The sequence below is a fragment of the Lagopus muta genome, chromosome 6 (assembly GCF_023343835.1).
Source record: "Lagopus muta isolate bLagMut1 chromosome 6, bLagMut1 primary, whole genome shotgun sequence".
In the NCBI taxonomy this organism is placed as follows: Eukaryota; Metazoa; Chordata; class Aves; order Galliformes; family Phasianidae; genus Lagopus; species Lagopus muta.
Window position 1 is genome coordinate 5,900,577 of NC_064438.1, and position 22,999 is coordinate 5,923,575.

Here is a 22,999-nt window from a genome sequence, read left to right on the forward strand (position 1 = left end):
GCTGGTGTGTTTTAGCAGTGGCAACAGAGTGGGTCGCTTGTGCTGATGCCGGTGTTTTGTTTGATTTTTACAAATAAAACATGCAGTTCTCATTCATTGCTGGCAAAAATGCACAGCTAATGGTGGTGGCTATGATGAAAAACAGTGTTTTTGTAGCTGAGAATTTGCTCCACCAAATAGTGTTATTGTGCTCTTTGTTCCTACTGTAGTTTCCATGGAAATAAATGGGAGGCATTACTTTCAGAGCAACTTACATACATGTAGCCCAAGACAATTCTTCACTCATTGCAGTTTAGGCAAGCCAAAGGGTTGGACACTTAAGGCCTAACAAATACAATGGCTATTCGCCAACATCCTTAAACAACTTACAGTTCTCCAGTTTCCCTCCTCTTTACACAGAGACACCCACCTCCCAAGAGGTGTGCTAACTGCTTGGTTAGACAGAAGCAGCAGAATACCAGTTTACAAGCTTTTTGCTTGGAATAATATGTGATGAACTATGGAAAAAATGCCACATTGTTTAGTATGAGAGTTGCAGGATTTATTTTGTTTTCTGTCTCAAGAATTGAAAAACTACCGCACTGCAGCAGCGGTCTCAAGAGATCTCACATCACTGATTTTACCAGTTATTGTTCTAACAGATCAAACTTCAAGTCAAGAAGACTATAGCAGAAGCGAGTTCTACCTAATAATTTCTGGTTATTTCACCCCACTTGACAGAATAAATATTCTGATGTAAAATAAAAGAAAAACTGAATGGATTTATTGTAATACTTATTACTCCTAACATCACCCTCCACAGCAGTTATTGCAGGACTTTTTACATCTATGTCATTCTAGTCAAAGTTTGATCAAGAATAAATTGAGGAGCAAACTGAAGATCTTAACATCAGCAAAAGAGGACTGAATAGATGTACCTGAGTGAGTTCATTCCCATTTCCTAGATCATCAAGAGGATTTCGTGGAGCCTTTAATATCTAAAAGAAAGTATAGTAGTTGAGAAAATTAGCCCTCACTACTACAAAAGGATGAAGCAACAAGTAAATGAGAGGTTTAATCACAGCTGGTGTACAAGCAGTTCAAGGCATCACTTACACACAATCAAACTACCTTGAATTACCCTACAGAACCTACAATTCACTCGATTGGGCATTTGGACCAGACTCTGACCCTGCTTCTCACCATAGCACTACATACAGGAATTCAGTTGGAGGTATACATCTTTATGAGACTGCAGGAGCAGTCTTAAGCTATGAACACCCTGCTAAGCACTTTGTATAAGATGAAGAGATTGCCTGGTGAATGAATTAACAGGGCAGAGGTCTCAGGCAACACAATATAATAATGGAAAAACAAGAGAGATAAAGGCATGATGTTGGATCTTGTGTTGTGAAATAAGTGCAGCAGGACTGAAAAAAGCAGGTAGAAGCATAGTTTAATACCTTTTATAGAAGAAAATGTACATAGGTAGGTCTTACTGAAATATGCAGCCAATTTATTCTCTGTCTTAACATTCCACAGTTAATGCTTCACATCTTTGGGAATTAATTTGGAAATAAAACAATCCTAAGTAAATAAACTTCAAATAAGCATATAAATCTCCAATTGTAATTAAGATTTAGAAAGGAAATTCAGACATAAAAAGATGTATAAAATAAATTGAAAGACTTAGAAAAACAACTGATATATAGTTGACCAAAGAATTTGCAAAAATTCTGAATTCATAACCATGGACATAGCTCACACAGTTTTCATTTCTGAACAACATATTTAAGTATTTATTTTGAGAAGAGAGTGGGTGAACTGTCTTCTGAATATTAAATGCATTCACTTCCACTCAGAAAATTACCTGGTAAATCCATGGTTTCACTTGCAAATCTTTCTGTGGAAATTTCACGACCTTCTGTCACATTGCTCATGTCAACAGTAATGTATTCAGCAATGAACTGCTTCTTCAGGAGGCTATGTGAACTGATTACTTGGATGTAGAATATTTCTATGAACACCAGCATAACTTTCAATCACAAATCTAATAGGGTCTTCGTTAGATTTTGTTTTTTTTTCCTTCAGGCTGTGATGAGAAAACCAATTTCTCTTTACAGCTTCCCTTTCTTCATTCACTCTCTCACTCACTCACTTTAGGAACACCCTAAGTTACTCACAGAGGACAGTCGTTTTCCTCTGATGTGCTCTGTGTTATCGCTGGAGGGAGACAGAGAGAAACAGATATTAATGCACAAACTAGACCAAGATGTATTTCTTGAACAGAGCTGCCAAAATTCTAGGTTAATAATTCAAATTCTCCTTTATTTTTACAAGTGCAATATTACATAAAGAAGCTTGCTTGGAACAGATCATTTCAGCACTAAGTTCCAGAAATAAGCCTTGTAAAATTCAGCATATTCTGCTCCAGTTCCCGTGGATAGTCTCCAGACAATCCACTACTATAAAATTTCCTCAAGCTTTCCTACACAGATCAAATAAACTTGCAGTTCTTCATGATGGACAGCTTTTCATTCATTAAATGCTGAAGTACACTTCAAGAAACATTTTTCATCAAAAAGATTATAGTTAAATGACAATAAGATCTTTATGAAGTTTCAACTTACTTCTCCACGTTAGAGTCCACATAAATTTTGTCCATTTCTGCAAGAAGTGTTTCTCCTATAAAATACAGTACTGAAATCCAAAAATATTAATGAATGACTAAGAATGTTACATACAACCCAGATACTAGCCTCAGTAAGTTGGTATAATTTCTCTCTTTCTTTAGTGACAGGAATTCACTGATGTTTAATAGGCCTCTCAAGGCTATGTTTATTGTATATTGTAAGTCTATTGTATAAACCTATTGTATATCATATTATAAATCAACTGTGCCAACAGTATGAGCGCTATTGTCCAGGCATCCTTCTGTTTAAAATTAAAATTATGGTAATTGGTGGTAAATACGACCAAGGCTTCTACAATACAAAGTTTGCTCTGATACACACTGCAGTGCTTCCAAGATCCTATCCAACCTGGTTTGGAACACCTGCAGGGACAAAGTATCCACAACCTCTCTGAGCAGCCTGTTCCACCACCTCTTCACTCTCTATGTAAAGAACTTCCCCCTGACATCCAATCTAAACCTTCCCTCCTTGAGCTTAAAACCATTCCCCCTTGTCCTATCACTTTCTGCCCTTGTAAAAAGCTGATTCCCCTCTTATTTATAATCCCCTTTTAAATACTGGAAAGCTGTAATGAGGTGTCCTCGCTGCCTTCTCCAGGCTGAACAAGCCCAGCTCCCTCAGCCAGTCTTCACAGAGAAGGTGCACCAGTTCTCTGATCATCTTTGTGGCTCTCCTCTGGACCATCTCCAGCAGTTCCACATCTCTCCCATACTGGGTGCCCCACACCTGGACACAGTACTCCAGATGGGGCTTCTCGAAGGCAGAGTAAGAGAGACAATCACCTCCCTGCCCCTGCTGGCCACCCCTCTTCTGATGGAGCCCAGGACATCACTGGCCTTCCTTCTTCAGAAAAACCCTTAATTAAGGAAGCATTAAGTTAAATGTAAATATATATATATATATATATATATATATATATATATATATATATATATATATATTTTACAATAGAGAGATCTGCACAGAACAGCCCAGCTTTTGCATTTCATAGAATCACAGAGGTGGTAGAAAGAGCTCTCAGGAGATGATCCAGCCCAACAATGTGCTCAAAACTACAGCTTACCTACTCCAGTTTTCAGTGTCTCCTAAGATGGAGACTCAACCACTCTTCTGTTCCACCTTTGCTACATTTTTTTCTCATGCTTAAGTGAAATTTCTGGTAGCCCAGTTTGTGCCCATTGCCCTTTGTCCCTTCAAAGCTAAGAGAAGTCTGGCTCCTTTAAACTCTCCTGTCAGGTATTTATAAATATTGGTAAATTCTCCCAGTAATAAACACCCTTTGCTTTCCATCAAGACAGTCACTTCTGCATCAGCAGCATTCAAACCAAAGACCAACAACTCTCATTTCCAAAGCCAAAACTAAGCTTTATGTAGGGAAAAAGAGCACTAGATTTAGCAAAACACTGAATCACATAAAATGCTATGCTGCGGAAAAGTGGAGGTCAGACTCTTCTCCTCACTAACAGTGACAGGACAAGATGATGGCCTCATATTGCATCAGAGGAGGTTTCAGTTGGATATTAGGAAACATTCCTTCTCAGAAACAGTGGTGAGGCACTAGCACAGGCTGCCCAGGGTGGTGGAAGAATCACCATCCGTGTGGGTATTCAAGAAATATAGAGTTGTGGCACTGAAGAATGTGGTCATTGGGCACAGTGGGAGTGGGTTGGTGGTTGGACTTGGCGCTATTAGGTGTCTTCTCCAACCTCATTGGTTCAACAAATCTATTTTTTCAGAAATGCCAGTTTGCTCAAAGGCACACTTAACTAAAGGATTGCTTTCCCAGCAAACTTCTGTTCACGTAAACAGGAAAACAAACAGTATTCTGAAGACAGCATAAGTGTGAAAGTGTAATAAATAAGAGTAAGAGAAAGGCCTCCCATAGTGACATTTGACTGGTACACAGAAAGCTGATTTGTTGAAAGCAAGTTTATTCACTCCTTGTTTTATTTTTGCATGGTAATTAGCACAAAAGAGGTACTAGGTTCACATCAGAAGACCAGGGAGCCCTGGCTTTCAGGGCCTGCAGCCGTGAGGCCTGCGATCCAGGTGGACATCCCACAGGGCCACAATTGCTTTTCTCCTCCCTCTGCCACTGAGAAGGTTGACAATCCCAGAGCGATTCCAACTGCCACTCCACTACCGCTTACATCAGCGTGAACCCACCGGGGCTGGCCACGACCCCACCCATCCATCGGGCGGTTTTAGCGAGGCTCCCTCCGTCTCCAGCAAGGCCGCCCCAGCTCCGAGCGCGCCCAGATCTCCTCAGCCCTCTCCACCTCGCCCCAACGGCTCCCACTTTAGGCAGTCCTGAGCTCCCCCCGGCTTCTTCAAGCCTTTCCCCCGCTGCTCAGCCGCTCTCACTCACCACTCACGGCCGCTCTCCGCCGCTGACTCCAGGCTCCTCAGCGCCCATGGGGCTGAGCCGCCACTGCCGCCTTGCAATTCGAATCTAACCGCCGCGCTTGCGCGCCGCGCCAAACTGCCGTCCTGGCGGCAGCGCCGTACAGCATTGCGCCCCCCAGCGCTCCGTACAACATGGCGGCCTCCGCGCTGTCAGCTCGCTGCCTGCCATTTAGCCGTTAGCCTTCACTGGTGTCCACCGCACTCGGTGCAGTGAAGCTGGCGACTCAACAGCACCCAGCCGGGGCGAAGCCGTTCTGTTTTGAGCTGTCACCTCACTCTGCCTTCTTCCCACGAAAGGACGGCGGGCGCCATCTCGCAGAGCGAAGCGAATGGGAGACAATGCCAGGAACCATTGCCGCAGTTTCTTATAGGCTCTGCGAGAGCAAGGGTTCCCGTGACGAGGTGGCCGAGTGGTTAAGGCGATGGACTGCTAATCCATTGTGCTCTGCACGCGTGGGTTCGAATCCCATCCTCGTCGATAAGGTTTTTTTTCCCCCCTATTTTTTCTTTTTTTCTCCACCTATTTCTTTTTTATTATTTTTTTCACCTCACAGGCTGCACACCAACGCTGGCTCCCGGCCCGCTGCAGGAACGGCTGTCAGCCCCGTGCCTCCCTCCCGCCGCTTGGGGCCGCCCGAAGCCCGCCTCCCGCTGGGCGGGAAGTGCCGTGAGGGGGGAGCGGCTGTACAGCGGGCTCTCAGAAACCCGCGTACGAAGCAACAGCCTCCAAAATCCTTTTTTACAAGCCAAAGGGGCGGATTTAGGCTTGCCTAGCCCTCGATGGGAACCTGGAGAAATATTTGCAAAAGCAGGCTGAGGGAGCTCCAAAACAATCCCAGCGCCTCAGTGAGCAGGCTCACTTTGGAAAATGAATGGTTGCAATAGGGTTTTTTTTCTTTTCTATGGAGTTATTGAGATTTTCGAATCATGCATTGTCACTAAGAGATGCTCTGCATTAAGAGTTAAGTTTTTAAAAATAGCACCTGTGAGGGTGGCTGCAACAGCTGAAAAAGCATGGCTGTGTGGAACTTTGGTCACGTTTGGGTTGGTTCTCACACAGCATTTACCTCAGACAAACCATTGGGTGTTTCTAACAGTCATGCTTTCACTGCTAGAAAAATAGCAAAATAGAAAACATTTGTGTATTTCCACAGGCAGCTGTGCAGCGTGAAACCATGAGCCCTGAACTCCAATGTGACCCAATGAGTCCCTTCCAAGTTAGGATAGTCTGTGTTAACTACAACCATTAGGGTTAGCCAGAAATAGAGAAACATGGCACTGAGCTTTGGATTTCATATTAAACTCGTCCGTCATCCAGCTTCCAAGTGTTGGCACAAGTCAGTAAAATCCTTCTCCTTTGCTTGTTCCTTTTGAAGAATAGGAAGAAAAGGACACTACAACTTAGACTTTGACGTGGCCCCAGACAAAACCCAGTTGCCCCTAAACCCCACTATTTTTCCTCTGTACCTAGAGCTAGCAGTAGTTACATCCTTATTCTAAAGGCACCTCTTCCATTTTTGTTATATAAAATATGTGCATGAAAAAACATGACAGTAGTCACACACAGGGGAGCTTTTACTTCCTTTGTTTAACAAACTGCCTGCAGATAAATGCTAGACTGGGCCCTAATACATGATGGCAGTTAAAAAAAAACAAAAAAACAAAAAAACACAAACCAGAAGACACAGATGTCTAGAATCACAAGAGTCCCTTGGCAAGGAGTAGAAGAGCATAGCTCAAGAGCAGACTCTTACAAAAATCATTCCACAGCTGCATGCAAGAGGACAGAAAAAAAATAAATAAATAAATAAAAAAATCAAACACTGCAGCTTTGAACAGTGGAAGAAATAAGCACTTTTTAGTTCTATTTTGGTGCACAAGTCCTGGTAACATCATAAGGTATCATGTGATTTTTGGAGCCTTGCCTAGGAGGCTGGTTATTCATGTGGCCTTGGCAAACCTTAATCCTGCAGCATTTGTCCCTAGCACCCCACTCAAGGGCAGATATGAAGCAGAGTTTCCCCAGTAACCAGTGTGTCTTAGGAGGCTGAGAGGCAATAAAGCTTCTTAGAGCACAGCATGACAAGGAGAGACCATCCGTACACCAGCAGGTCTTTGCTATGCTTGCTAAAGAGCATCAGGGCTTACAGATTTCTTCATTCACCTAGGAAAATGTTTCTAAAATATTAAAAGATTTGTAGAACCTTATGTGCACACTTTACGTAAATGGGTGCAGAGGACCCCAAATATGCAGCTCTGCCCAGGAGCTTGCAGCTAAAGCTGGTAATTACCTCTGAGCATACATAAGAAAAAAAAAGAGAGAAAAAACCCCAAACACCTGAGACAATACGATTGTAATCACCCTCCCAGAAGCCAAGAAGCAACTATAGAAACACTGATGGAAATTAGAATGATACTGATATTTATCATCCCAGAAATGTTATTATAAAATATATTTAAAAAAAAAAAAAAAACATAAAATAGCTTTTATTTTTCTTTAAAGCCAAACGTTACCTTGAAGCACAGATGAAGCAATATTAAAAACACACACCATTCCAAAACAATCTGCCTATAGTACAGCTAAAAAAATAAAAAAAAAGTGAGAATTGGTAGACTGACCTTTCTACCTTGGATTTTTTCTCATGTATGAAGATATTTTCATTGAGGCATAAGGGTTACAGATAATAGATTTATCAAAAAAAAGATTCTGAATGTTTCTAAGATACGATGCATCACAGGGGAGAGGGCAGAACACGAAGGCAAAATCTAGTGCATCAGTTCCCCTGTAAATCTCAGAAGGGTAAAACCTTGGGACCAGTATCTTCAAAAATATACACAGATCAGTTCCCTGAGTAACTAACCTTAAATAAAGTAACTGTATGAAGGAATTCCATAAGAGCAATTTCAAAATGAAGTCCACCTTACTGACAAAGAATAAACAAATCAGCTTCACAGCACTCCCTGGTTTGACTTACAGCATTCTCAGGGGTAATGTTTCAATCAGCTTGACAGTAAAATCAAAATACAAGCAGTTTTGTGTATGACACCCAGTACACTGAACATTACAGCACATTACATTACAACATTATTCTTACTGTACAGTACAAGAACACCACAGCAGATGGAGAGAAAAAATCCATTGCTTAATTTAAGTGTACGTACTAAATTATCTGCATAGATAACTAACAGCAGACCCAAAGCAGATTGAGGTGAGAGGCCAAGTTCCCTGTGCCAAGGGTTCCCTAGGTGTTCACTAAAGGACAATGTAATCCTAGTGTCACAACCCCATCTTCCTGCCTTTTTACAGTTACTGTTAGCAAGGTCTTCCCAGACCATCTCAATTCACAGGAAATTTGTTCACCTCAACCACAACAAAGCTTTAGGTCTTCACAAGGCTCTTCTGGCCATGCTGGAACCATGTCCGTAGATGTCACGTCCTCTGTCACTCCTCCCAGTCCTCCATTGCCCATTCAGGCATCTTGGCACAATAGTCAAACTCCGCTCCCTTATAGCGCAAGGCATGTAGGTACATCACCAGCTCCTTGGGAGATGGGTCCCGCCTTGTGATTTTACACTCCACGCATAAAGGGTCCCTCTCTTCTGAACTTTTTTCTCCTGTTTGCCTACCCTCATTTTCACGTGAGCCCAGTTCTGTATTTTTTTCAAGCATTTCTATATTAGTATTGAAGTTCAGTGGGTAAGCTACTACTTCTTCTGTCTCAGAACTCCTGATGTCCTCAGCAAGGCAGGAGTTCTCAATCACAGGATCAGCCTGCACAGATTCTGTGCACTCACTTGAATTTCCAGAGTCATTGTTCTCTGCATTAGAATTCAAGTCCTCCTCTGAGATACCCAAGATATCCAGGCTTTGTTTGGAACGATGCTCCTCCACCAGTGCCTTAAGGAGCTCTTCATCGGTCTTACCAATCTTTCCACCTTTGCCCTTTTCAGGCCCCCAGGCTTCCATATTATAGATGGGGTCATTGACAATGGGGTATCCTAAATACTGCAAATGGACCCGGATCTGGTGCGTCCGCCCCGTACGTGGAAGACACTTGACCACACTGCTCTTGCCATTGTAACTGAGTCTCTGGAAAATGGTTTTGCAGCACTTCCCTTTGGGGTCCACACGGCACACTCCCACTTTGTAAGAAACAACCAGAATGGGCTCTTCACAGACCACTTCATGTTCTGGAAACTCCCCCACCACACGACAGACATACTCTTTTTCCAGCTATGGGGAGAAAGAAGAGTGATGGTCAGAGCAGAATACTGTCTCTGGGTCTGATTACGCTTCAATCTCATTCTAGTTAGTTCCCTCTTTTATCAAAAACTTTTGTAGCAAGTCTACTCCTTAAGTTTTATTACAACTGAACAGGAACCAAAGAAAAAAAAAAAAAAGTCAGCTACGTAACCAAACTCATCTCACACTTTCCCCAGTATGTTGGGAATTCAAGAACAAAGGCCTGGACTATTTTCCTCATATTAAATTCAAGAGTCACCTCTCAGTGCTTTGAATTGTTACCTTTGTTTCAGTGCATTTAAACAAATCTTGGAAGCTTGTACCCTACAGCTATGGTTGTGGAAATAGAAATGAGAGAATCTTCATAAATTTTAAAGGGAACAGGCTGCCCACAGCAGTTGAATCTCCTTCTCTGGAGATATTCAAAACTTGCTTGGATGCTCTCCTCTGCGACCTCCTGTAGGGAACCTGCTTTAGCAGGGGATTGGACTGGATGATCTCCAGAGGTCCCTTCCAACTCCTATAGCTCTGTGATTCCAGCCCAAACCATCCCATGGTTCTGCCCACAGTCTCACAGGGATACAGTCCCCTTTCAATCTAGTACTATCAATATCCTTTACTTTTTTGCTCAGTCTTTTTTTCCAGAATCCTTCTACACTCAGTACAACTAGATAACCATAAGCAGATTATCAGGCTTATTTAGACCAAAAATTTTCCTGACTTTCTGACTTAACCTTTTTCAAGAATATACCACACAAGAAAACCCAAGAAAATCTCTCACCTGCCTCTCCCGAACCTGCTCATCAATCCTCTTGGAGACTTCCACTGTCTTGGCAAACATAAGCACTCCTGAGGTCATGCGATCGAGGCGGTGAATGGTGTGCAGTTCCTTCAGGTTATGCTCTTTGCCGAGGATGAAGATGACAGTGTTGTGACGAAACCTGCCACAGGGATGCACCGGCAAAGAGGACGGTTTGTCTACAACCACCACCTCATCATTCTCCACCAGGATTTGGATAGGCTGGGCAGTGACTGGAGGCTCGTGGCGATGCACTGTATTCCTGAGAAAATCATTATTCTGCAAAGAAAACAAGCAGTTATCACAGATTAGTTGGGTTGGGAGGGACCTTAAAGCCCATCCAGCATATCAGTTTGGCTAGGGCCCCATCCAGCCTGGCCTTGCACACTACCAGTGCTGGGGAAACCATAGCTCCTTGTTACCCTATTAAAATGAATCCAACCTGAGCCACCCCAGCACACACTGCCCGAGGCGCTGCTAGACGGGAAGGCCCAGCTGCGATCTCCAAAGCCGGGTTAACGGTGTGCCCACACCACACTCGCTACCCTCGAGATGCCACCACCGGCGGTTCCCAGCCCGGAGCCGAGCCGCCCACCTTCAGCACGACGTCCAGGTCCTGCACGGGCTCCTCGTTGAGGCGAAGGCGGCCCGCGCGGGCGGCAGCGCGATAGTACGCGAGGGGCTGAGCACGGAACTCGGTGCTGAAGACGTGCAGGAGGCTGCGGCCCACCCAGCGGCCTTTGCAGTAAGTGCGGAAGTCGTAGTAGTAGGGCCGCACCTTGCGCAGCCCTCCCTCGAAATAATACGAGGTCTCGGCGAAGTGAGCCGCGCTGAAGCTCACCCCCGACCTCAGTTTCCGCGGCGGCGGCACGTAGCGCTCCCCGGCCGCCAAGCGCCGTTTCTTTGGGGTTGGAGCCGCCGTCTCCTTCTCCTCGTCCACCTTCTCGACTATGGCTTTGAGGCCGGGTTCCGGCTCGGCCATGCCGCCACGAAAAGAGAGCGACCGCACACCCGTATCCCGGCTCCGCAGTGCGGAGCGCAGACACGTTCCCCACAGCCCTCCGGCGCGCCCTCGGGCGCAGTGCGTGACGCAGCGCCGCGCAGCCAATCGGGGCGCCGCCGCCGCGAGGCCGCGCCCCCATAGTTTGGCGCCGCCGCGAGGCTCCGCACTGGAACCCGGCAAGAGCGGCAGGGAGCTGAGCTCCAGTCCGCAACAGCTCCTGTGGGGACCCTTCCCACCTGTCCTCGCCCACCCCAAAGAAGAACAAAACAGGATTTTCTCAACCCAAAATTTGCAGTGTTGCTACCACAGCTTTAAGTAAGTTGTGGAAGAACAGGAAGAAGACGCACTCTTGTAAATTAAACTTGAACAAATGAGGGTGGGTCATTGCATTGTGTCTTATTTTTCTCCAAACATGAGGCAGAGCAGTCAATATTAAAGAGTATTTTTAGTGAAGTTTTAAGTATGCCTGTATGCTTTTGGAATTCTCTGTCAATAGATGTTATTTGTAGCTTTACAGAGAGCATATCTGGAATTATCTGGATCGAATCACTGGAACCAGACATCATTTTTCTCCATTCCTCCATAACAAGCTCATTAAAGCAGCACTAAGTGCATCCACTGATACAGCTTCCACTCAAAAAGCAAAACCGTACAGACCATCTACAGCCACAAGTCCCACTCATGAACTTTCTGAGGTGACTTTAGAGATATCCTTCCATCTGTCAAAATTCATCCCTGAGGCAAAGAAAACAACTGTTACTGCCATGCATTTGCCTTCAGTTCAGTGACAGAATTCAACAGGGTTCAAGTCTTCTGCTTACAATTCCTATCTAATAGAAAATGCATTCTACTCTCCTGCTGTGCTTTCCTAGCCAAGCTTCTTTCTTCTGACTTTCACAAACAGCATCTGCCAGGAATCCAGGATCTCTCAGCAAAGCCAGCAGTCAAGGAGAACAAGCCCACAAGGAGAGCTGGGAGGAGAAACGCTGCTCAAGGGAGAAGAAAACTTTACCGAGGCCACTGCTTTTCCTTATCTGTCAGAGGAACATAGATCACACCCATCAGCTGTGTTTCAATTATCTGCCCATCGCTGGTTTTGTCATATTGCATCAGAACTTGGTTTGCACCTTCAGGACCAACAGGCAGTATCAGCCGTCCTCCTGGCTTCAGTTCATTCAGCAACTGGAAAGCAGAGAAATCAGGAAGAAAAAAAAAAGCACAACAAAAGCCAGCCACGCTTGCCAGCTGTAGGTAAAACAGACTGAAAAGGAAGGTTCCAGTGGTTCTCTAATTAATAATTGTATCGTGGCTCCTAGTGAAGGCATGTAACTGTATCATTAACTCTTACCTCCTGTGGAACTTTTGGTGCTGCTGCTCCAACATGGATGGCATCGTAAGGAGCCTCTTCAGGGTACCCCTGCCTGCCATCTCCAACTGCAGGAGGAATAAGCATGCAGAAATGACTTTTGTTCAGACATCACACAAAAATCTAAATTCTTTCCATTGAAATCTAGAGTAGGAAAACTTTGTAGCAAGACTGCAATCTGAAATCCCAAATCAGAGCACTGACCAGTCTGCTAAAAACATAGCATGGGTTTACGTTTTAAAAACCAGGAGAGATTTCTAGAATTGTCAAAGCCAGAAGGGCCTTTAAGTAACACAGTGGTTCTGTGGAGTCTTGAGATTCCAGACACTGAAGGAGCTGACAAATTAAAATAAAACAAAGGGAAACAAAAAATACGTGCAGACTTGTTCAAATAAACCAAATCCTGGATGTGAACAACCACTTTCCTCTAAAGAATATCTCTTTCTGGAATAAGATAGGTACAAGACATTTAGAAGATAGACTGCCCACAGCAGTGAATGCTATTTGTTTATATCCTAGAGTTCAAGTCACTATTACACTGTGCTTATTTAGCCAGAGGTTTCTACTGACAGGTAGAAAGCAGCAACACAAACTGGAGCAATTGCTTCAACAAGCAGAGCTCTGCTGACAGCCAGAGCTAATGCACGTTCACAGGAGAGGACAGGCATCCAGAGAGCTCACCCACAAGTTTTACACGGCCAGAACTGAGCAAAGTTGGATCATCTTCTTTGACGTTTCTGATGGATTCATTTACCAGCTCTTTGATATGTTCTATGCCCACAGCTTTCCCTGTTGGGCCTACCTAAAAAGGAAACAGCAAACATACACCTATAGACCTCCCAGTACATAGAAATACAGACATATTTTGTACATCCTGTATGTACAGAAACACATTTTATATGACAAGTTACTGTAGGGACTGAAGTATTTCCAAAAAGAATCTTAAGAGCAGTTTCAGAACAAGAAGGTGCAAACACTGTGGCATGATGGTTTTAAGGCTGAATAGTCCCAGTTACATTAGCAGATACAACATGCACTCTGGAAATTATTGTATTTGTCACTACTACAAGCTAGCTTAGGAAGAGTTCACTCCTTCCCTCTGTGCTTTCCATGCCAGCTATAGCAAGCTATCTGTCCTGGGGTACCTTGCTTGCTAGGAATGCAGTCATTTGAGCTTACCATCCTGGCAAAGCAAGCTGTGAGATATCCACTTCCAGATCCAACATCCAGTGCTTTCGCACCTTCCACAAGCTGATCCTTCAGCAGTTCCAGTGCATGGGCATGCTGCGTGGGTACAAACACAGGAGCGTGAAACATCACATTCTACTTTCTTTCTCCTATAACTTTTCATTATGTTGTTCCACGCATTTGGTGCTCTGCTTTAAACACAGCACAGCAAGCATTTTGTCTGACACATGCTGAGTGAGTGAAGTTTCATCTTTGACGTCTTTTTTACAGAATAGCATTTAGGAAAAGGTTCAGCAATAATACATGAAGCAACAAAAAGAGCAATCTCATGCAACAACTGGACAGTGCTAACAGTCAGCCTTAGTTACATGGAATTTCTACCAGAACATACTTTTAAGTCAACATTAAAAAATTCCACATATATAGTACTTAAAGAAACAGTCTTGATACCATGCCCATGGGACCTTTTTCACCTTTCTGCTCTAGTAATTAAGTAAAATTGGATGGGGGGAAAAAAAAAAAAAAAAAAAAAAAAAAAAGAGGAGGTACAAACAATTCCCTTAATTTCTGGTAAAAGTGGAAAGTTTTATCTCACCATATGTGGTGCACTGATTGTAGCCTTGTATCCTAAAAGGAAGCCAGGTGACAAAAATTATGTGACAAAGAAGCAACAGTGAAAAGGTTCAAATAATTCTCTCCCCATTCCCTAAAAACATGAAAACATTTTTCTTTTGCCTCATTAAAGCACTTCATTGGCTCATAATCTGTAGGATAACTAATGAGACCAAAATAGCTTTCCACTGTTTCAGTTCTCAACTATTCCAACTTCTACCCTCAACTCATTCATCAGAATGCTCTGCAACTATCACAGGCTGTGCTTGTTTCTATTCCACAAGTCAAATTCAGAGCAAATAACACACATTTTGAACAGTCTATACTGTTCCTTCCTCTGGATCCCACTGTTGAAATACAGAGCTGCTCTTCTTAAAAACTCACCCACTGCTTTGGTGAGAGTGCTGCCAGCACACAGAACTCAGAGCGACCTCAAGCCCCTCTCTGCCATCGTGCCTAGCTCAATCAGCACGAACACCATACAAATGGTGATACTGCAAGCTGCTCACCAATAGATTGAGGGGAATCCATGTATGGGAAATATTTGATGTAGTGCCCTCTGTCAGTAGCTAGCAACACGTCAAAGACTCGCTGGGATTTAATGATTCCTTTTTCTGGAATACAGACAAAAACAAAAACAGGGCTTAAATGCATAGTAGCAAGTCGAAGACCAACCACCAACCCACCCAGAATACCCACAGACAGCTCCGAGCACACGCTCTGCACTCACTATAGAGGTTGTTGACCAGCTCGGGGTGCGTTTTCCCGCTGGAGGTCCAGGCCATGCTTCTAGAGAACAGCAGTCCCATCAGTGCCAACGTCACACAGGGCAGCAGGCGACTCATCCCACGGCCGGCCTAACAACGGGAGCACCCCACAGCTCAACCTTGTCTTACTTTCAACTCCTGCCCCCACCCCTGCAGCTCCCCGCCGTACCAGCACTCACCGCGCAGCCGCACCCTGCCCCGCTGCCCGTTGCCAAGTGTAACAGCTCCCTCGCCTGAGCTGCGCAAGAAAACTTCCGCCCTTTGTCAAGATGGCGCCGCAGCGGCGTCACTCTCCCCTCAAGCCTCCAGCTTATTCCCGCCCCTTCCCTGTCAGGCCGTGACTGTTTAGCGGGAAAACTTCCGCCCTTTTTCAAGATGGCGCCGAAGTAGCGTCACTCTACCCTCAAGCCTCCAACCTATTCCTTGCCCCCCTTGCTTCCGGCAGAGCGCGGTGACTGGTTAAAATCAGAGGTCGGAGAGTGGTGATTGGCTGAGCTCAGGTGCCAATCGGCGCTCTGCCAGAAGTCGCCGTGACTTCCCGTGTTAGCGGTGCTGAAGCGCAGGGGGACGATTGGAGCGGCTCTGCTGTGACCCGAACAACCACGTCCCGGAGAGCTGTGGTGACAGGAGTCGAGGGGGTGCCGGAACACTGCGGCCTAACACCGTGAGAGGCTCTTCGGGCCCTGAAGGGTGTAAGTGTTGCGTTGTGAGGGGAGGCTCCGGAGGAGCTATGAGATATCCCTCAGCGCTCCACTGGGGTGGTTTGGGCAAAAGGCAGTGGCTGGTGAGAGGCAGAGAGACACTGAGTCGTTCTCACCGTGTGCCACTTGTACCCTCCCTGCAGGCCTTCATGATGAGAACGATTGAGAGCATCAACTCCATGGTCATCAGGCCCAGCGAGGACCTCTGGGCTGAAATCTGCTCGTGTCTGCCACATCCAGACCAGAAGGATGCCAGCGAGGCCTTCACTGATTCATTCCTGGATTCCTACAAAAACGGAGGAAGCCAGGGCAATGGGGTCCCTTCCCAACCAAACCCAAAGCCCTGGGCGCCCCTGAATGACTCAGAGGTGTATTTAGCATCCCTAGGTGAGTGTTGGGTAAGGCTTTGGGTAGGCTGAGGTGCCTGCTGACAACTGTGGCATCAGAGGGGGCGCTGCTCACATCTTTGGTTGGTTTTTGCAGCTTAGAAGTACTCAACAGAGCTCCACACTCAGTTATTGCATTAGTGGAATTGAGAAATACAGCTGGAGCCTGTCATAGAATAAAATGGCTTAGCTTGGAAGTGTCCTTAAAGCCCATCCAGTTCCAATGTCCTGCTGTGGGCAGGATTGACATCCATCAGATCTTGGGACTTGATCAGGATGGCGTGATGGATGGGAATGGGATTGAACATTTAGAGTCTCTTTGGGCAGCATGTATCAGGGCCCCACCACCCTCTGAGTAAAGAATTCCTTCCTAACATCTAAGCTACACCTCCCCTCTTTTAGTCTAAAGCCATTCCTCCTTGTGCTATCACTATTTCTCTGTGTGAAAAGTTGGTCCCCCTCCTGCTCATAAGCTCCCCTCAAGTACTGGAAGGGTGCAGTGTATTTCCATTGTTGCTGACTTGGGAAGGGGAAATGTGTTTTGAAATTGTATAAGCCTTTGTGTTGCTGTATTGCCAGCATTTGTCTCCTGAGGCTCCAAGAAATAATTAGATGTTTCTGAGTGTAAAGAAAAAAAGTCAAATAATTCTGTGACCTGATTTTTGGGGGGAGACAGAATCAGGAAAGATGCTTTCTAAATAACGTTTGCTGGAATCTTTGTTCTAACATATGGGAGATTATACAGATAATCTCAGTGCTATTGCTTAATTCCTGCATAATCTATAAAACCATAAATTGATCGTTAGCTGTGTAAAAGCTAATAGAAACATGTGATATGAGGGAAGTCAACATCCTAGCACAGCTAAAAGCAGCAGTCATTATTTCTAAGGCCATGGATTAGCCACCCTTTTTAAAATATTTCCTGATCTCTTCATGTTCTATAGCAGCAGTCAGTTCCAGGAAGGATGCTCCTGCTGCCTGTTAGGAGAAGCCTTTGGGGTTCCTCTGTGCTCTAACAGTTCAGCTGCTACTCATCCAGTCATAGTGAAATATTCAATGTGGCTCTTTTCTGCTTTTTCCTTTCTGTGGAGTTATTTTTATTTTGGGTCAGTTTATAATCTGGTTCTCAGGGCAGCCACACATGTGCTTGGCTTATGTATGACGTTTCTGCATGCAGAAACAGGCCAGGAGAAATGAAGATGGTGTGGCAGAAGTGGATTTTAAGCTTTTATTTCTGCCAGAGCCTCCATGTTGACTTTGCTACTGGTTTAGCTTTCCGTGAAACAACAGTCTAAGTACAGGTTTTGGTATCTGATCAAAGGTGACATAGCAGCAAGACAGAATTTGCTCTTCTAGTATTAATTGCTGCTGCAGTTCTAATGTGCTCAGAAAATGCTAATGGATAAATTTTCACAAGCAGGCTTCAGACTAGGTCTGTACTTGTTTTCATACAGTCAGGATGAAAGCATAACTCTAGCATAAACTTTCTTTTGTGTATTCTGGTTAAGCCAGCAGAAGCATAAAGTTGTGGCTTTCTACATGGCCAGGATTAGCAATTGTGGAATGGTACCATCAGCCTGTCAATATATTTGGGCAGATAATGATATTTCAGGTCTTAAGAATTGTTAGAGCCAGATACTTCCAGTGACAGCTCAATTCTGTAACACAGGGCGAGCTCCAAAAAGAGTCACAGGAGAGCTGCTCTGTTGTGAGCTACTGCAATTCAACTAACATATCATACACCTTTTTGTAAAAAGTGTGAGTACAAGTTAATAGCTGGCCCAATTTAAGAAAGAATCTGTAATAAAGAGATTTTGTGACTGGAGAAACTCATTAAATTTGCTTACTTGCAGCTTTGTGTATTGTGGCTGAATCACCCTGTGTCTGCTAAGAACAGTGTTTTCATTGTAGCCTGTGGCTGAGAAACTCACAATATCACGTTCTGTTCTGAGATATCCTACTGATAATACTGCTGTGCTCACTGCGTTTTTTTTCCCCTCAGTTTGGGCATTATTTGGATTTCATACTACAGTTAGTGTGATTTCTATTCCATGCCAATTTGCGTGGAAATTGTGGGAACGCAGTGCATTTGAGATCAGTACCCTTCTGTGCAATTTCATCAAAACTCAGTGGTAAGTGGAAAAGTCATTAAAGCTAAGAAGTGGGCAAAGTGGACTGATTGCTTACACTTTGTTTCCTTCTGAAGAGTCACCTAAAATTACATGGAGGAAATACTGTCATGCAGACTTCAAATGCAAGAAAAAAGTTACTTAATGAAGACTAAGTATTGAAATGTTAATTTGACCTTTTTGATATCGAAGTGCAGACACTTGTGGGTTTTTTTTCCTCCTTTCCCTCAGAAAAATATAATAAAGAGCTCTGATTTGCCTCTTCACAGAGAGAAAGCTGATGAGAATTAAAGGTTTGTCTGAAGAGGTGACCTCCAAGGACATGCTGCGTACTCTGTCACAAGCTAAGAAGGAATGCTGGGACAGGTTCCTCCAGGAGAAGTTTGAGTCTGAATTTTACATAGACGGACATGAATCTGATGAGAGGTAATAAGCAGATCAATAAGGAATTGTTGCAACTTGCAATAGGACATTGTGACAGAAGGTCTCACTGCACATTTGCTAGACTGACACAGGCTTTCTGAGCAGCTTTGGTAATGCCAGTTGGGTCACACTAGAGGGACACATGGGACATGTATGGACTGAACTTTCAAAGCTGTGTACTGAATTTTTTTTTTTTTTTTTTGCATTCCTCTTACCTAGGTGATCCAGTAAGGAAACAACTGGAACCTACTTGACAGTTTCCTTTGTCGCACTTGGGGTAGGGGGGAAGTGTCTTAATGGGTCTCAAATTCCCTTTTTTAAGGGTTAGCTTTTAACAGTGAACTTCAGACCATTCCCTGCATCTTTGTGAGGGCCTAGACAAACACTGCTTCAGAAACAAGTGGGATTTGAAGCACTTTCCAGGGTTGATATCAGATCTGAAATTTGATTTCATGATTCTCAGTTCAGTGCCTCTCTTACAATGCTTCCTCTCTCACCCATTACTCTTTTGTAGATGATGTATGAATTAAGATGAGAGTCCCTTCCTATACGCTAAAGCAATCTACATTCTCATTTACTTATGATGGTCTCTACATTTCTCTTTTCTGAGCTGACATTTTTCATGATTGCTTCTATTTGGAGAAAAAAAAGATTATCTTTCTCCCTTAAGAAAAATCTACTTAAGCTCATTTTGGAGTTCAAGTATGAAAAATAATTTATGTTTATAATAGGTCTTAGATTCTTTCTTTGACAGTTAACTTGATTTATATTTAAAAGCAAGTTGTAGACAGAGGTGTTCTCTCTACTCTGTTTTTAAAGGCTGGGGACATTAGCCGTGAAAATGTTTTCATTGCTAGACTTTGACTAAATGAAGTTAGAGGTCACCCTTAAATGGTACTGAGCTATTTGAAGCTCATCCAGCAGTGTAATTAAGCAAACCTTAACTTTTAAGTGCACAAACAATCTCAAGGACACTACCAAAATTTCCACTATTGTAGAAGAGCAAGAGCAAGTTAATTTTGTTATGCCAGGATTGAATGAATTGTGTCACTTCTTGGCAGATGAGCATATGCACACATTTCAGAGTTATATTAAGTTTTAGTCAACATTTAAATGAAGACAGAATTGGTCTTTTCCATGAGACCAGCTATTGTGAAATTGACTGTAAGAGATTAAGTATATTAGTATATATTTATGTACTTCTGTAGTATTGTTAGCATTCTAGGATGTAGCTGTACTGCCTGTATTTCCCCCTTAACCTTCCCCAGTCAGTCTAAATCATACCTTGTGAAGCTTTATTACTTGTCTTATCTTTTGTTGTGTCTTTGCTTTCTCTCAGCACCCTGGAGCATCTAAAGCGATGGCTGCAACCTGATAAAGTGGCCATCAACGCTGAAGAGGTACAGTACCTCATCCCTCCAGAATCACAGGTAGAGAAACAGGAGACTGAAGAAGAGCATCCAGCTGCTGAGCAGTGAGATATGCAGCAACCATGCCATAGAGCTGTCTCTTGTCCAACCCTGATGAAGCTGTGTGCAGCAACAGTAATGCTAGGAAGAGGGTGGGGGTGGGTAATGAGTGCCAATTGTCAGTCATTTAAAGACAATGAAATGAAATCCAACAAGAAAACAGCACTGGACCTCCAAGGATATTGACTGGCATTTTTTGTGGACAAGAGTGGAACAGAATATGCTGAACTGAAACCCTTTTTTGATGTAGTCCCAATGTGTTAGCAACCAAATCATTCTGGCATGAATGTGAATTGTTTGTAACTCATCAGGAGGCATATTGAACTGTAGCAGTTGTTCAGAAGCATCAGAAAACATAATGGTCTAGAATAGAACAGATAAAACAACGTTGACGTTAAAGGTCGATAGAGGGAAGCAGCGTACATCTGTCAGATAAAGAAAGCTCTTACCAGGGAAATTGGAGGGGTAGTTCTAGTAGCTTAAGCGCATTAGATTGTTCATTGTGTATGAAATTACACTTTTAAAAGGAGCTTATCACGTTCACTGTTTCCTATCTCTGTTAGTTATAAATGTGCTGTTTCATTCACTGCTGGCTGTTATTCTGTTGCTGCTTCTTCAGTGTCGTGACTGGGTGTTTGTCCACACCATTAGCTTTGTGCCGTAACCACCCACTGCAGCCTCACCATTCTCTAAAGCAGTCACACGTGATTCTCCATTAGAACAAATGTGAACATTTGAGAAACACGGTGAGTCACCTGAATGTCAATGATACAAGGCTCACAAAGCTTTGGTGTTGTTGAAAAGGATTCCTTTGTCATCTTTCAAATGCCTCTATTCATTTATCTCTAAAAATAATTCTGCTTTGCTGTATTCAGATACAGCACTGTAAATGCCATCTCTCACCTGTGCTGTCAAGCTATAATGAAGGCACGTCTGAGCATTTATCAGAAATTGAATGTGCTGAGAGAAAGATGCAATTTCTTTTTCTGAACCCAAGCTATTTTGCAGTCAATACATTTCTTTCTTGCCATTAGCAGTGAGTGAAGATGCTTTATATTATGTTGTCTATTGCCATTAAAGTTATTTGAGCTAGAAATGTATTCATAATAACTGTACCAAAACATTTAAAGTCCCAGATCCATGTAATGGCTCTGCAGTGTCATATCAGCTCCACTCACCGGTTTTGGCATAGCTAAGAAAGCTGGCAGAGAACTATGCAGTATGGTTTTGTTACATTATCATGCAGGAAGAAACACAAGTTTTCTCTTTGTGGCTGTTGATTGATACTGTCAGCACAAGACAGTAAATTAGGTCCTGAAGCAGTGCAGCATTGTCTTTTCAGCAGAGACTTAGACCTGCCAAAACATAAGCGATAATAGATTGGCATTTAATTGGAGACCACATCCAAATCAAGCAGTGAGTCCAGCCCCATCAATCTGCAGGCTTGCTCTGAAGGTTGTCTGACTCAATGGGGATGTAAACATTAGGACTGAAAAAGACAAATGAGGAGTTTAAAGATTCTGTAAGTACACAAACAATCTAGCTTTAAACTTTGACTACATATAAATATTGACACCTGAGTAGCCAAATCCTTTATTGCTCAGGGAAAGAGACAGCATCCACTGAAGGCACTACAGTGTTTGGAAGAACACATGCTGGGAGCTGCCAGATAAACCACACTTTGGAAATACTGACCTAAAGGGAATCAGATTTGGGATTATCTATACTTAAAAACTCATACTCTAAGACTGTTTTTTTACAATACAGCTTAAACAGAATATATGGAAAAGGTGTGATGTGTGCATTTGTTGATGTTATGTATGATTTCACTGGTGAGAACATTACTTGGAGCTGTTATGGTTTATAATAGGAAAAGAAAGCTGTTGAGCTCCCAGACAAAGCCTCGCTGGTGTGAGCAACATTTCCATTAAGGATTTTTTTTCCTTACACAGCAACACCTGCCTTCTTATTGGTGGCAATAATTCACACACTGGGGGATGTGCCCATCTAAACAGCAACAACAGCAACAAAGGAAGAGCTGCTGATAACAGCACTGTGATAGAGGAAAGCAAACCATCAGTGATACGGTTTGAATGCAGTGTGTTCAGACTACTACGCACAAGCATGTACATACTATCAAACATGGATTGTCATTGTTAGAGTGTGAGAAACTACTAATCACATGTTAGCCCTTCTTATCTGTGCCTTTTAATGACAGTTCTCAGCATGAAAGGACATTTCTCTAAACTCCAAAATTTTCCAAGAGCTCCTATGCACTAATACAGGGAAAAGAGGTGGTTCACAATGTGCTTAAAGAGATGACATCAAGCCAAAGCATGAGTAAGTATAAGAGTAAGTAAGTATAATGAGTAAGTATAAGTATAAGAATATTCCGCTCCTCTTTAGCGGGCAGGCCATCTAGGATTTTGAGTTAAGACTACTGCCACAGTCCACGCTGTGATGGCCATTCTGTAGGAAAGGTGGCCAGGATGGACATGTCCAGAAGTGAGTTTGGGTAATCTCTGCTAACAGATGCTGAACTCCTGGCACCCACAAATATTTCTAAGAGATGACAACATTCATCCCAAAAAGGGAATGGAAACCACAGCAAACTCACATTCCCTGTCATCAGCCATGCAGGGTAGGTTGGGCACAGGGATGTCATTGCAGACACCCCAAAACTGATGCTCCAAAAAGCACTGCCGATTGGTGGATGAGGATTGAGGATGAGGACTGCGGCTTCCAAACTCACCTCTGAACCTACTAGCCTGACCTCTTGTATCCAATCAGAGCCAAAAATTCCTGGCAAGGGGAAATACGAGACCTGGGATGAGG

The 22,999-nt window shown here is 43.5% G+C and overlaps 4 protein-coding genes and 1 non-coding gene across 9 annotated transcripts in view; 2 read left to right on the top strand and 3 right to left on the bottom strand.

The window, feature by feature from the left end:
* KNL1 (kinetochore scaffold 1) overlaps window positions 1-6,193 on the bottom strand; it is a 29,763-nt gene extending 23,570 nt beyond the window's left edge. For 2 of the 3 annotated variants that reach the window (XM_048947286.1, XM_048947285.1), the window contains exons 1-4: window positions 5,041-6,193; window positions 2,610-2,679; window positions 2,163-2,202; window positions 918-977 (exon numbers count right to left, since the gene is read on the bottom strand). In XM_048947286.1, the coding sequence (XP_048803243.1) occupies window positions 918-977; window positions 2,163-2,202; window positions 2,610-2,644 (135 nt within the window). In that variant the 5' untranslated portion in view covers window positions 2,645-2,679; window positions 5,041-6,193. The remainder of the gene's footprint in view (window positions 1-917; window positions 978-2,162; window positions 2,203-2,609; window positions 2,680-5,040) is intronic. The other variant, XM_048947287.1, reaches the window with a different exon arrangement.
* On the top strand, window positions 5,475-5,556 carry TRNAS-GCU (transfer RNA serine (anticodon GCU)). Its single transcript has one exon. It is a non-coding gene; the product is annotated as a tRNA-Ser (tRNA).
* A 1,305-nt stretch (window positions 6,194-7,498) lies between the features above and the next one.
* RPUSD2 (RNA pseudouridine synthase domain containing 2) lies at window positions 7,499-11,383 on the bottom strand. The gene is made up of 3 exons (XM_048947296.1): window positions 10,716-11,383; window positions 10,103-10,399; window positions 7,499-9,312 (listed from the first exon to the last, which is right to left on the bottom strand). Exons 1-3 carry the CDS (start codon window positions 11,100-11,102, stop codon window positions 8,521-8,523), a joined length of 1,476 nt encoding a protein of 491 aa, XP_048803253.1. The 5' UTR covers window positions 11,103-11,383; the 3' UTR covers window positions 7,499-8,520.
* Window positions 11,384-11,498: 115 nt separating this feature from the next.
* LOC125694326 (protein-L-isoaspartate(D-aspartate) O-methyltransferase-like) lies at window positions 11,499-15,438 on the bottom strand. Of its 3 annotated transcripts, XM_048947337.1 has the most exons (10): window positions 15,236-15,438; window positions 15,020-15,146; window positions 14,799-14,903; window positions 14,273-14,304; window positions 13,669-13,773; window positions 13,171-13,291; window positions 12,472-12,557; window positions 12,251-12,305; window positions 12,136-12,157; window positions 11,499-11,858 (listed from the first exon to the last, which is right to left on the bottom strand). In XM_048947337.1, the coding sequence occupies exons 2-10, from the start codon at window positions 15,132-15,134 to the stop codon at window positions 11,846-11,848; spliced, it is 654 nt and encodes a 217-aa protein (XP_048803294.1). In that variant the 5' UTR covers window positions 15,135-15,146; window positions 15,236-15,438; the 3' UTR covers window positions 11,499-11,845. The 3 variants fall into 3 exon arrangements, with proteins under 3 accessions (XP_048803294.1, XP_048803292.1, XP_048803293.1); XM_048947335.1 differs by having other exon boundaries at window positions 12,136-12,305; XM_048947336.1 differs by having other exon boundaries at window positions 12,136-12,305; window positions 15,226-15,438.
* Window positions 15,439-15,589: 151 nt separating this feature from the next.
* CCDC32 (coiled-coil domain containing 32) lies at window positions 15,590-20,750 on the top strand. Its single transcript, XM_048947341.1, has 4 exons — window positions 15,590-15,748; window positions 15,901-16,144; window positions 18,542-18,698; window positions 20,035-20,750. Exons 2-4 carry the CDS (start codon window positions 15,907-15,909, stop codon window positions 20,171-20,173), a joined length of 534 nt encoding a protein of 177 aa, XP_048803298.1. The 5' UTR covers window positions 15,590-15,748; window positions 15,901-15,906; the 3' UTR covers window positions 20,174-20,750.
* The last annotated feature ends 2,249 nt before the right edge of the window (window positions 20,751-22,999 follow it).